At 51.2% G+C, this 14,036-nt stretch overlaps 1 protein-coding gene across 4 annotated transcripts in view; it reads left to right on the top strand.

The window, feature by feature from the left end:
* The window catches only part of PXDN (peroxidasin), a 74,748-nt gene that overhangs the window by 30,975 nt on the left and 29,737 nt on the right, over positions 1–14,036 (top strand). For 3 of the 4 annotated variants that reach the window (XM_057497487.1, XM_057497488.1, XM_036881634.2), the window contains exons 2-6: positions 5,098–5,169; positions 6,073–6,144; positions 9,965–10,036; positions 13,007–13,078; positions 13,440–13,511. In XM_057497487.1, coding sequence (XP_057353470.1) covers positions 5,098–5,169; positions 6,073–6,144; positions 9,965–10,036; positions 13,007–13,078; positions 13,440–13,511 — 360 coding nt within the window. The remainder of the gene's footprint in view (positions 1–5,097; positions 5,170–6,072; positions 6,145–9,964; positions 10,037–13,006; positions 13,079–13,439; positions 13,512–14,036) is intronic. The other variant, XM_057497486.1, reaches the window with a different exon arrangement.

Below are 14,036 nucleotides of genomic sequence, written 5' to 3' on the forward strand. Positions count from 1 at the left end.
CGGGTTCAAAGCCCCACCTGCCTTGTTCTCGCGCCTCTGAGATGCCAAGCAGGTGCTTCTCAGGTGAGGGGCCTCTAACCTGCTCGGCGCCTTGGTTCAGTGCACTCTGCTCTGCCCATTGGGAACAGGCCGGCAGGCCATGCAGGGACCTCCGGGGTTGAGCGCTCCCCCTTCCCTCATGTTCCTGCCCCTTCCCACCCCCCCACCCCCGGCTCCCCCTGCTCTGCTTGCCTCCCCTCTGTGTCAGGTGCTCACCTTCAGTGCTTGCCTGTGCTGCGGTCCCTCCGTGGACACCCCATGGGCCTGCCTCCGTGGACACCCCATGGGCCTGCCTCCGCCGACCCTCCCCCATGGGCCTCCCCCTTGGACCCTCGCTCCTGACCTGCTTCCCCCGAGCCCCCCATCTTGCAGGCTCCTGGGGGGTTCCTCCGTGGCTCTAGAATCAGAAATGAGCCCCCTGAACCTGCACTCACGCGTGTGTGCTTGCACAGTGGGCTTCCCTCGGAGCTCGTGTCCACCTGGCCCCTCCCCGGGAGGCCTAATGGCATCGCAGACTTCCGTGCCCCCCACTTACCATTGCTGCTCAAGACACTTGCTCGGCGTGTTGGCCAACGACACGATTAAGTCCCAGCATCGGCTGTGGAGAGTCACGTGCGCCGTGGAAGCTGTGCACCAGAAGAATCTTGGCAGATGCTGACACTGTCTGCGGGTTCGAATGTGTGCGGCCTCTGTAGAAACGCTTGTGTTTACACGGAAGCGTGCTCCGGGGTGCTCTCCCGGCCCGAAGGGCACGCCTTAGTACCGAAGCATTAACAGTTTCATTCTGGCTAGATGTTAACAAAAGCCCATAAAGTTGGGTTGAGAATGCTGTTTTCAAATTCTATAAGCATCATAAATCCCTGGTTCTTTTCTGCTTTTGGTGCAAGTCAAATGTGACGCGATTCGCAGCATTTCTCAGTGGTTGGGGGGCCAGGTGCTGGGGCTGCTGTTCCAAGGCTCATCATGCCTTAGAGGGGATTGCATTTGTTCTAGTTTTTAAAGCCTGTGTTTTCCCCTCTGAGGCAGAGCACGTTAGAGCCATAAGTTTGTGTCATAGAGGCCCTCACGACTGTACCGCATACTGATTAGAGCACCGCAGGCAGTGTCCCTCCGCTCCATGCACGTAAGGGACACTCGTGTGGGAACTACAAGTTAATGAGGAGCATGGAAATGAGGGTAATTCTGCCGCCAGCCGCAAGATGATCTTGACATTTTGGACCCAGGGTGATCAGAAGTTTTCTGTAAGATGTACAGTTGTCCAAATACTTAAAAGAGTCCAGACTCTAAGCAGAAGATGATAATGAAAAGCGTGGAGGAGAAGACAGTTCACCTCTGAAGCGTGTCACTTGTAGGGACAAGCCTGGAAGTCGCATCCTGGCTCCAGGGAGCCCTGGACATGAGCCGGCGACTCAAGAAAGAGCAGAGTCCGAGAGTTCTAGTAATCGTACCTCAGAAGCGACTTTTGTCAAGTGTTGATGCTCTGATACAGTTAAATTTTTAGTCTCTAATTGAAGAACTTCTGGTTCTCAAGCCAAACAGGATAAATTGTGTAATTTTGAATTTGACAAATCATTCTTGATTTTTTCTATTTAAAACTAAGTTAAAACACATGTCACTTTGATAAATAGGAAACCATCAAGATTGCCTTGTGTGGGAATTGCTGAGAGTGTGTTGTGAAGTGCTCACTGATTTTTTAAAGCTTAGGACTTTTTCTTGGTTAGGATCATTTGTGGAAATAGTTACTGTGATTGAAAAAAAAATAATTATGCGTGTAAAATACTGAGCCATACCCCAGTGTGTAATGCAGGTGATGAATGGCCCTGCAAGGCCCTGTTTTATAGGGTGAGGCATTTTTTTCTTCCAGACACGTTTAGGCATTATTTTAAAAGTTAAAAGGTGGGGGGGGGGGTCCTTACAATATACACTTGGTTTTAGCCCTTACTTAAATTGGTTTGCATTTAACATAAGCTTTGTATCAGTAATGACTAAGGATCCAGTGTGTGTGTGTGTGTGTGTTCGTGTGTATACACATGCCCCCCTCACCCACACGCAGATGTGTACACAGTACACACGCACTCACTCGGGCAGACACTGTTGCCTCCCCGGCATCACTGAACAGCAGTGGTTTTCAATCTTCACTCTGCTCCACCTGGAGGGGTGACTAAAACTCAGATGCCTGCCTTGGCCCCTGAGATTCTGATTCTGCAGGTTTGGGGGGCCCAGAATTTGATTCCCGAACAAGGTCCCCTGTGGTGTTCCTGCTGCTCAGGGGACCCACCGAGAACACTGCCTATGAGAGTCATCGCCGTCCCTGAGTGAGCAGCCACCTCCTGACACTCCCCCAGAGTGGGCACAGGCTCCGCGGGAAAGCAGCCACTGCAACCTGTGGTTGTGACTGAATCTGGGGGTCATGTTTGCAACGACTGTTGGTCCCCCTTCGTGGTGCCTTCATTCCCTGGCTGTCTCTCAGGGCTGGGGTCACAGCCCCTTACTTTCTGCTCTCTCTCCTTTGCTCTGGGTGCCCACCCTGAGGCCCTGGCGTGTGTGCGCATGGACACCGAGCATGTGGCCGTCTGCCCTCTCTGCATGTTGGGTCCTCTTGTCTACAGTTTGTTGAGCCCGTGCCGTGAGTGTTTCATTTCAGCTATCGTGTTTTTCAGTTCTAGAATTTCAATTTCATTCTTTATTATCCAGTTAATCGTGTGCCAAGAGTCACCCTTTGTTGGGAAGGGACCTCTCTGTACTGTCTCCCAGGCTGGGTGATGAGCGTGGACTCTTGCCTGGCGTCTGCTAAACTTTATCCAACTGCGAGAAACAGCCTGTGGAGGGTCCCCTCGTCTCCACGTGCTGTACTGTGACCGTGGCAAGTGGCTACGCATGCAGGCGTACATTTTCTAGTAGTGTCATTAGAGATTAGAATCAGGCAGGCTGATTGTCCTGACTTAACTGCATCAGCCATGCTCGTATTTCAATGTGGAATCAGCATATTAACGACATATTCAGATTCCACTTTCCAAGCAAGGTCACTCAGCGCCAGATGTGTCTCCCATGGACCCACGTCCCGTCAGGACTGGCCACACTTCAGGCCCATGAGCCGGGTGCGCTGCCCACGCCCTTTGTCCCCCTCTTGCCCTGAGGCTGGTGCCCTGAGGCTGGTGCCAAGTCTCAGCCCTGCAGTAGGTGTTGCCTATCAAGAAGTAGCTGAGTCCTTGCTGCCTTTCTGTGGTTTGCTATTTCCCTCCCCTCTGCTGGCTGAGTCTTAAAGGAGTCAGAGGCCCAGGGTGTCCAGCGTCTTTACTGTGGAGTTGAGGCTCGGCTCTCGGGCAGGCAGCGTCCTGACCCGTTTGTGCCCTGAGTCACATGGGTGGCACCCAGGAGCTGTTGCCCTGGCACAGCCGCCGGTTCATCTGTTTGGAGCCTGTAGACCCCACGTGTGCTGCATGCCGGTGACGAGCGTCTCCTGGCTCCGCATGTTGGTCCCAAGTCTCAGCCACCAGAGCTCTTTGCTCATTGGCACCTGACCCGCTTCACACGGTGGGCAGTGTGCCGTGCCCTGCACATGAGCATGGCCTCGATTCTGCACACTTACAGCAGCCTGCGGGGCAGGGGAGGAGCGCCCCCTCCCAAGGTGACAGGCTGCAGGTTAGCGGCTCTGGTCAGATGGTGGCGGGCCCCCAGCGGGGCCGAGAGGCGCCCCCTCCCGAGAGCCTGGCCCAGAGCAGGACGGCAGCAGCGGGGGCTCCGCGTGTGTCTGCTGGTCCAGGCCAGGCGCTGTGACTTCCACGGCCCCGGTACTTTCTGAGAAGCCCCGGAGCCCACTGCAAACTAGAACCAGTTCTCCAGCTCACTCGTTATTAAATTGGCTCAAAAGCTCAGATTCCTGAAAAGAGTGAAATTAAAAGGGCTCAGTAAATGTCAGGAGAGAAACATCCGTTCGGGGCTTGGACCCAGTCTTGGCCCAGGACCCCCGTGTTAGTTTGGGGCCCTGGCAGCGCCAGAGGAATTGCTCCTCCCAGGGGAGGCCGGAGCTCAGGGGTGAGCAGGGTGGGCTCCTGTGGGGCAGGGAGGGGGCATTGGTGTGCCCACCCTGCTGGGTCCTGGGTCACCACACACTGCCTGTGTGCCCACCTCCAGATTCCCCTGCTAGGAGGACACTAGTCAGAGTGGACCAGGGCCCTCACGACCTTATTACCTCTGTGAAGACTGTTTCCTTATAAGGTCTCATTCTGAGGCCTGGGGAAGGACTTCAGTGTGGTGGGTGGGGGCCGGGGGGGCGCTTCAGCCTGTCAGATGGCGGAACCTGGACTAGGGAATTTTGCTTTCTCTAAGATTCTCTGATAAAGAATGTGGCCTTTCTGTTTATTTTTTGGTGACTTTCATGCTTGTTGAATGTGGTGATGTTAATTCACACTGGAGGAGGGTCACGGTGGGCCTCTGCGTGCTTTCTGCTCCAGTGCAGGCCAGGGTGGACCCCGTGCCCACCCTGCCTCCCCCACCTATCCCTGCTGAGCCTGGGTTGTGAGCTCTATTTAAAATACCTGTTCAGAAACATCAGGTTGCAATCCACATGTTAAAAAGCCCTATTTTCCTAGCTCACAGGGTTTTTAGTGCAAACGTCGTCAGTGGGAAAACATGACAGGTATTGGCTGATGGACAGCGGAGTCAGCTCAGGAGCCACCAGTGTGGCTGTGAAGCGCCCACCCCCCAGTGCAGCGGGCCTGGCTCTGCAGCGTACACACAGTCAGCCCTCTGTCATCTGCAGACTCGGGGGCATTAATTTTTCCAGCGGTTGGCAGGACAGGGATGTGGCAGTTAAAATGATTTTTTAATCTCCCCATTATTGTGTGAACAAACCTCGGTAATGGGATTCACCATCTGCCATTCAGATGAATATTCATATGACCTGTCGCCTCCACAGGGAGGTGGTCCATTCAAGCAACGCCCTGTGAGATTTAGTTTCTTAAGCGCCTGTCACAGTTTTGAACCGAGTGTCTGAAATGACGGGAACGCGTGGTGTTGCCGTGTCTCACCGTCAGCACATCTCCTGTTTCTTCACAGGGATCTCCGCTTTAACAGAATCCGGGAGATTCAGCCCGGCACGTTCCGGAGGCTGCGCAACTTGAATACGTTGTAAGTCTGGACGGGCTGGTGGGACCCGGCTCATGTGCCTGCCTGGGGTGGCTGTTAGCCTGTGCCCCGTTGGGGCGTGAACGGGGAAGGCAGGGGACCTGGGAAGAGGTGCGCAGGCTGTGGAGCCTGCTGGGCAGTTGCTGCATCTGGTCAGGTGCCTGTGAACCTGTTCATCACGTGTGGATGTGGCCCCCGCCACCACCTGCCCCTTCTCTGCACTGGGCGCCTCAGCCCCACGTCAGCTGGGTCACTCGCCTGTGCTCTTTCTCACCTCCCTCCACAAGGTCGAGGGGACAGGGTTTCTCCTGAGCTGGCGTGGCCTTCGAGGGCCTGGGGAGCCGTCAGGTTGTGCCCCGTGTGTAGGCCCCACAGGTGGACAAAGGGGACAGGCCTGACCGTCATTGAGTGGCTTGCAGCAGACCCCAGGCTGCTTTAGAATGTACGGTGCACAGTGGCAGGATGGCCTCATCTGCACCAGAGCCGTGCCGTGTGTGGGGCCATGTGCAGGGTGACGGGAGCCAGATGTGTCCTCTCTGCCATGCACACTCCGACCACGGTCTTGCCCTAGCTGGAGGGCCTGCCCTTACTGGTCCACGTGGCCAGCCCACCCTGTCTTTCCTTGCACGCCAGCCTTCAGGTGCTCGAGCTGGCAGGATAAAGAGGCATTCCTGGTAAGGGATGGAACAATTTCTGTACTGTACACACGGGCGGTGTGCACTCACTCCTTGAGAAAACTTGGGTTTCAAGAGTTAAACACTGGAAAAGCTATTTGGGTTATTTATGTTGATATTAAGGTCTATAGTTTATAATCACTTTATGGCCTTTCCTAAGGTGGTAGGAATATGTTTTGTAAGGATTCAGAAATGGTCTTGTTTTAATTCCTATTGAAACTTTCCTTCCCAGGCTTCTGAACAATAACCAGATCAAGAGTCTACCTGGTGGAGCATTTGAAGACTTGGAGAACTTAAAGTATCTGTAAGTTAATGATCAGTTCTTTACCCACAAAGCTTGTTTTCTGTATTAGGGCTGTTGAATTACTGAACCAAGTCTTGTAATGTTTATGAATTACTGTAAATACATCCATCTAAAGAGGTTTTGTTTTCAGAAGGTGAGTGAAATTTTGGCTGGGATTTTTAAAATGAGTTGTCGTCAGTATAAACTGCATACATTATGTGATTTAGAATTAAAAGCCATTGCCTCAGAAGGTCATTCTGGGAGGATGATTACACGTCTTGAGCTGCAAGGTGCTAAGTCATGTTCGGCTGTCAGCGTGAATGGTGACACGTGTGATGTGAGAGAGAAACTTCCAGTCCAGTTCCAGCCCCTTTTCAGCTGTGGGCGGTGTGTAAGATGTAAATTAGAATGTCACCGGTTCTTGTTCATTTCCCGTCTTCCTCCAGGTGATTTCACTTCTTATTTTATGCAGTTTCATTTTACTTTACTTTTAAAAATGGATTTTGATTAATTAAATAAGCACATAATTATATTAGCCTTGTACAACACCTGCTTGTTGAAGTCATTCCTGCAGTTTGCTGGGAAGTGCTGACTTAACTGCTTCGCAGGCACCTATTTTAAAATTAGAGAGCATTAAGGGAAACACCGATTAGATTCCTGGTTCCAGCCAGATTAGAAGTGTGTATCCTGAACTTTGAACAAATTATTCTTCCTGTTAGAACTTAGATAACTTTTCAAAAAGAACCACCTCAGTGAGGGATTTATATTTGTGATATTTTTTTGGGAAATCATGTCATAAAGTGAACACAAACATTTTTAAGTTATGATGATTTTTAACACAAAGCCATGTTGCTAGTATTTTGAAACCCATTTGATTTTAGGTATGTCAGTGGTTCTTAACTACAAGAATAACATGAACTCTGTTTATTAAAATATGTTTTCCTCAATGAAGACATTCTGAAGTATTATGTACAAACATTTTTCTCCATCATGTTTAGCACAGTACGTTGATTTTTAGTTCTGTGTGACATGAGTAAGCCTTGTTGCTCATTTTTAAAGTGAGGGGCAGACCTATTCTTGAGTTTTTCATCAGTTTACTTATTTTTGTTGTTTTGTGTTATAAGCGCTGTGCAAGTTCTAGAAGGAAACTTGATTTCTTAGAGAACAGATTCAGTTAATTGATAAGCCAGCATTTATTATGTGTGTTTTTGTGTGTGTAGTGGGTTTTTTAATTTAATTTTTAATTTTGCGTTTTGCCTTTGGTTTGAATTACTTAAAAGGGACATCATTTACTGTGCAAACATATTAAATGTTAGATATTTTGTGGTACTTCGTTTTTCACTTAAGGCAATCTCTTTAAAATAATGCTCTCCACACCTCACCTGTCAGCTGGCTTACGTCAAGGCACCCGGGCACCAGCCCTTCCCCTCTCCCACCCACATCCGCGATGCTCACTGGTGGAGGGCGGGCACCACGGCCATGGGGCTGGGCTGGGTAGTGGTCAGCATGGGGGGGGCGGGAGCACTGTGGTGAAGAGAGGCCCCAAGGAGCGGAATGGAGCGGTGACCAGCACGTTCTGAGAGGTGCCGATTTAGGGGATGGTGCCGTGGTGTGACGTAAACATGCAAGAGCTCTCCTGCATTTATTGGTCATTCCAGCCGGGGCAAAGGCGTTCTTCCTCAGTTGCGTATTGCTTGTCTGCCGGAAGCCCCATACGTCTGGCAGGTCAGACACCTTCTTCTTAATTAACGTTTCCCACTGTGGACATAAACCCTTGAGGTCAAACTCATTTTCAAAGAGCCCACTCTGTGATGGAGGAGATATTATTTATAGTTTATTATTAGAAGATGATCAACTCAGTTATTCTTATGAAAACAAGTCATGCTGCATGTCTGGATGAGCGTGTTCGTACAAGTTAGTCTGATACAGTTGTTTTATGTACTTTTTAAAAGATTCCCTTACTCTCATTTTTTAAAAGCGTATGCTACTTGATGTTCATATTGATATTTTGTTTTTGTTTTGTTTTAAAGATACAAGCAGAGAGATCTCCGTTCAGACTCTGCTTTCAATGACAGGAGTAATTAAACACTTGAGCAGTAGTTCCATGTGCTGTGCCTTATTCTATGAGCTTCCTGCATGTTTATTTATTTTCAGTGATCCTGAGAGGCTGTTCTCTCCCATTAACATAGGAAGAAGCCGAGGCAGAGAAAGGCTAGTATCTTGTTCAAGACCGTGCAGCTAGTAAGTGGCAGCCTGGGCATCAGCTGCTGTGCCAGCCTCCCCTGTAGGCCCTGGGCCATCAGTCGGTGGGGAATTCCGGCTGTTTTGTGTTAAGGTCTGCAGCTCTCGGAGAGGTCATCTCTGCAGATTTGCACAGGGGAGAAGAGAGAACCATGTAGATGGATTGCAGCAGTGAAATACAGCAGAGCAGCTTCGATCAAACTGCGCTCTGCACCGAGTATTATTAAGTAAAATATAGTAAAACACAGCCTGGGAGTGGCGTGTGTGTCAAGCCTTGAGACAAACCAGTGTTGTTTACTTGGTGAACAAGTAGGTGAAATGCAGCCACTGAGTAACTTGAAGAGAAGAAGCTCCTGCCAGGAGTCCAGGTGTAGGAAAGATGTGGCTTTCAATTTGTTTATCTGTCTACAGCAGCTGTGACACCAGGACAGATGTCTCTGTGTTTGAGCACAGACATCATCCCTTGTTTACTAGGATGTTCTTGGGACCCCCTCAGACCTGCCCCATCCCTGTGTGGGGCCCCCGAGACCTGCCCCATCGTGTGTGGGGCCTCCTGATACCTGCCCCATCCTTTTTTGGGGCCCCCGAGACCTGCCCCATCCCTGTGTGGGGGCCCCTGAGACCTGCCCCATCTGTGTATGGGGTCCTAAGACCTGCAGCATCCCTGTGTGGGGCCCCCAAGACCTGCCCCATCCCTGTATGGGGCCCCCGAGACCTGTGTGTCACATGCCTGGTGCTGAGAACCCGTCATGCCCGCGAGGACCCAGCATACGCGTTTTGTGGTCCATGCTGGAATTCTGTTGTTTGGGTGTGAATCATGATAGGCTCATTCAGGAGTTGGCAGACCTCTTCTGTCAAGGACCAGGTAGTACGCTGAGGCCTCATGGGCCGTGCTGCCTCTGCTGACCGCTCACCTCTGCCCCTCAGCACAAACCAGCTGAAGACGAGACTGAATGAGTAGATGTGTCCCTGTGCCAACGAAGCTTTGTTCATGGACAGTGAAACTGAATTTTGTATAATTTTCCTGTGCTGCAAAAGCGTTCTTCTTTGGAAGTTTTCAGCCCTGTGAAGATGTTAAAACCATCCTTGCTTATGGGCCATACAAGGACAAGCAGCAGCAAGTTACAGGATTCGCTGATTAGACTCTGTGCTTCTGTTTGCAAGAATGAGATTCTGGGTGGGTGAGCAGTTTAGAACATAGTCTTCTTGTCTGTTCCCCAAATTACTTCCTTCCAAATTACCATATGTTGCAGAATCTTACAATCAATGCATATTACATGTCTGTGGGAAAATGGCTTTATTTTCTTCAGGTCTTGAAGCAAATGCATTGTCAGCAACTCCTAAGCCACCCTCCCAGAACCTGTGAGTTTCCTGGAGATGGAAAACAGTGTCTGGCCCCCCGCCAGTCTGAAGGTTTTCCTTTGAGACAGGCGGGGTGGGGGGGTCTCCCTGAGAGGAACCCCACACACTGCGCCCTTGTTTTGTTTGTGTTCTAATGTGATCATTGATTTTCAGACTGTCCCCTTGTGTCGACCTGACTTTCCCCCTGAAGTCGTGGCCGTTGTGTGTGTGCTAATGTTCCCCGTGTTTCTTGTTTCAGCTATTTGTACAAGAATGAGATCCAGGCAGTTGACAGGCAGGCGTTTAAGGGACTTGCCTCTCTAGAGCAACTGTAAGTGCCTCTCTGTGCGTTTCTGTCTGGGTTGGCCCGCCCTGCCTCGTGGAGGGAAAGTGAATGGAGTGCCACTTGCACGATGCATGTCTGTGCTGAGGGACCCGTAGGGCGTGCACGCATGCAAGTGAGGAGGCCCACCTGGCCATCTGCTCCTGTCCATCCAGCCCACTCAGCCAGTAGTGGACATTTCCTGGGGTCCGCTGTATGCCAGACACTGTGCTGTGCGTTCGTGACAGACAGTAAGACCCATAAGGCTGTCCCCTTGGTGCTCCTGACGTGAAGGAGGGACAGACTGCAGACCACGTGAGCAGGTGGAGGTCTTGTGGGGAGAGGGGCCGGGCAGGTTGTTGTCAGAGTGTGTGTTCCTGTTTGTGAAAGTCCACTTGACATGCTTCATTCATGTGTCCTTATCTTGGGGAAAATGCACCTTTTTCACGTGTTTCTAGTCAGCTTGCCTTGGGTGTTTCGTTGGCTGCATTGAACTCCTCCTTTGCTGTGAAGTCAGGGTGCTCATTTTTCAGCAGAATTCCTGGTACAGGGGTTTGTCCTCCCTCGTCAGCTCGCTTGGACGGGCACCTTTCAGGGAGCTGAAGAAGACCCACGGATTCAAGCTGTCGCACGGCTGTGCTCGTGTGGGTGGGAAACAGCCGTTGCTCTACTGCAGCGTCAAGTCCTGCAACAGCTCTTGAGTTTTCACGTTCCCTCAGTCGGCCGGGCACAGAAACACCTCCAGGAGCCTTAAAGCAGAGCTGGGGAGAGGGCTGTCCCTGAGCCAGGCGGTGCAGGGGTTTCTAAATAAGTTTTCAGTGACCAGGTGACAGCCGCTTTCCTGAGCTCGCTGTGCACAGCACGCAGCACATTTGGGAAGAAGCTGTACGTGAGGGTCTGTGTGGTCTTGGCTTCCGAGCAGGAACCGGAAGGGTTCAGAGCACTGCAGAAATGCATGGAAGTGTCTGCAGGCCGCCCAGGTGGGGGGAGAACCCTCAGAGGACTGTGTTCCTGCATCCCACACACTCGCACGGGAACAGGGCAGTAAGGTGACGAGAGCAGAACCCAGAAAACCACGGCTGGTTCATAGGCACTGAAAGCTTAGCATTGGTGCTGCCCCAGTGCTGGGGGGGCTGAGTCGAGTTGTTTTTGAGGAAGAAAGGGGCCACGTCTGGGGAGAAGTGAGGAGGGTGATGGCACCCAAGAACCCCTGAGTGGGGTTCTCTGGCTGAGCATCCTGCAAACCGGGGTGAGCGTGAGGGCTTTCCGCCCACCTTCCCTTCCATTCGGTTGACATCATTGAGTCTCTGGGGGAGCAGAGGGGCAGTTAGGACGGGTTGCCACCCTCAGGGAGGGCACTCGGGGGCAGGAGACGGGCTGTCCCTGACACAGTGCAGAGGGCTGGGGTTGGAGGAGGGTGGCTCCTGCCAGGCCTCTGAGGACCCCTCCTCATCCCGTGGAGCCTCAGGACCCAGCATGGAAGACGTACCCTCCCAGCAGGAGGGACCCTGAAGGGGCGCATCCCCGGGTCTGAGGGTGGACAGGTGACAGCAGGTCCCGAGGCCTCCAGTGACCACGGAGCCCCTCTGCTCCGGGGCCCGGGACCCTGGTCCAGTCAGGGCACGAGGATTAGATGGGCCCATTTCCTGTCTTTGGGCCCAGTCCCCTCTCTGTCCCCTTTTGGGCAGGGGATGGCCCTTGGGCCATGGAACTTGGCTCTCTGGGAGTTGGGAGAGCTCAGTCCCACTCGATGGGGCCTCTCCCCGGCCTGCCCACCTGCCATGGGGCGTGGTGTTTCACCCCCTCCATCAGGACTGGCACAGCCCGCTTGCCCTCCCTCAGCTGGCTTTGCCCGGGACTTGCACCTTCCACCCTGCGGGCCCGGACATCCCCCCGGGTCAGCCCTGCTGCCCACCTGTGCCACCTCCACCCACCAGGCCACTCCAGGGGGGCTACCAGAGATCCTGTGTGCCTCTCCTTGGGCTCATCCTGTGCTTGGCGTGGCCAGGGTCCCCTTCCTGTCTCTGCTCCCCTTCTTCCTGCTCTTGCATTTCCTGCCCACCCCATGGGTAAGGGGCCGAGCCATCTGGGGAGGTGGCAGGGAGGCCTGGGGTGTGCAGCCATGTCCACACCCACACAGACCCAGGCCCACAGGGCTCTGCTGGTGAGCTGGCCCAAGGGGTCCCCTGCAGTTCCATGACCTTGGGGTAGGAGCTTTGAGGCTGTCCTGCCGGCGCCTGGCATGAACGCACTAGGTGGGGTGGGTGGGTAGAGACCCCTCTCCCGTGGGGTAGGGGACTCACTGCGTAAGCACCCCAGGTCAAGGTGACTTACAGGTGAACCACCAATTTTCAGAGAGAAAAGCGTACTCAGGAAAAGGAGGGGAAATTTATACAAAAAAATGTGTGAGTTATGGGGAAACACAAATGAAAAGAAGTATAAACTCTGGCCATTCTACAGGACGGTCTTTTGAGGAAATGCACTCTCAACTTGGTCCTGTTTTCTTGTATTATTTCTGTAGTGATTTTGATAAGTGACAGTGTATACTCAATGGCAAATTTGAGATCCCCTCTTAAATTCATATGCAAGTTAGGTTTGCATGAAGGTATTCACACTTACACATGTGCTGTAATTAGGATTATATTCACTTTTTTCCTAAAAAAGGTCTGTGTGTTTTGAAAGTGAGCCAGCCAGCTGAGCAGCCACGTCTCTCCCCTTCTGGGGGCGAGGAGGGCATTGTCGCCGATGCCCCTGATACGAGAGTCTGGGCCCACTTTCCAGTTGTAGTTAATCTTCCCACTTGATTGCTGCATGTTTTCCACACAATGTGGGGTATCTAGAGAGTTATCTATTGATATATGAATTTGAAATGACTTAGAAAAACGTTTTTGAGCAGAAAAATCTAGTCCTGAAAAAAGTAATTAAAATCATTTATAATGTGCTTCTTTTTGTCTTTTTTTTTTTTTTTTAATTTTCTAGATACCTGCACTTCAATCAGATAGAAACTTTGGACCCAGAGTCATTTCAGCATTTGCCGAAGCTGGAAAGGCTGTAAGTCGCGTTTGTTTGCAACCTCCCTCCTTCGCCTGCCGGCCACTGGGCGCCCGAGGGCTGTGCCCTGTGCCGTTTGGTTAACAGACCCTGAAATTGTCTTGGTGTGAACACTGTGCCCCACGTCTAACGATTCAGAAACAGGACTTACAATTTCAGTTTTATTTGGGAATGATGATAACGTAGGGAAAAAATATAGTTTTTTTCTGTACTAAATAAGCATTGCTCTCAAATTCATTTGCATTAAATAAGTGCAACACTGAGATTTTTAAAAGCAGATTCATTTGAAAGCTTTAACTCTTTTCTGCACATCTAGGAAGTATTTTACAAAGTGGGTTTGTTGCGATATCTCTTTCAACAGATTTCTGCATAACAACCGAATCACGCACTTGGTTCCAGGAACATTTAATCACTTGGAATCTATGAAAAGACTGTAAGTATGGAGCCTCTTATGTCCTGCTCCTGAATAGCTGGTCCTGTCAGTGGGGTATTGTGAAGCCTTTTATCACAATCAGAGCACGCATTGGGTTAGAACCATGGAGTGCAAACCTGAAGATCCCAGTGTGGCTCAGAATGTGGCAATGGATAGATGCAATACGTGAGGAAGATACTTTACAGAATCAGGTTTAAATTCTTCAAACTGATTTTTAATCCCATGCTGCATATTTTACTGGTGGAACTAAAATCAGTTTTGAAGGAATCCCTATATTACGTTCCATTTCTTTGATCTGAGCATATGTGTAACAAACATATTAGAGTGGTACCCAGTTCCAGGGCCTGTGCAAATACTCCTTATTAGAATGAACTAGGGCATTTGGGTTCCCCTGGGGAAAGTATTTGACACCCGTTTAGTGGTCTGAAAGGCCAGGAAGATGACACTGTGTGTTTATGGTGAGCTAGGCTGAAGACCCTCAACAGCCTAGATGCAGACTGGACTGGAGCAGGTAGGAGGTGTGAT

This window comes from Manis pentadactyla, chromosome 2, assembly GCF_030020395.1.
Source record: "Manis pentadactyla isolate mManPen7 chromosome 2, mManPen7.hap1, whole genome shotgun sequence".
In the NCBI taxonomy this organism is placed as follows: Eukaryota; Metazoa; Chordata; class Mammalia; order Pholidota; family Manidae; genus Manis; species Manis pentadactyla.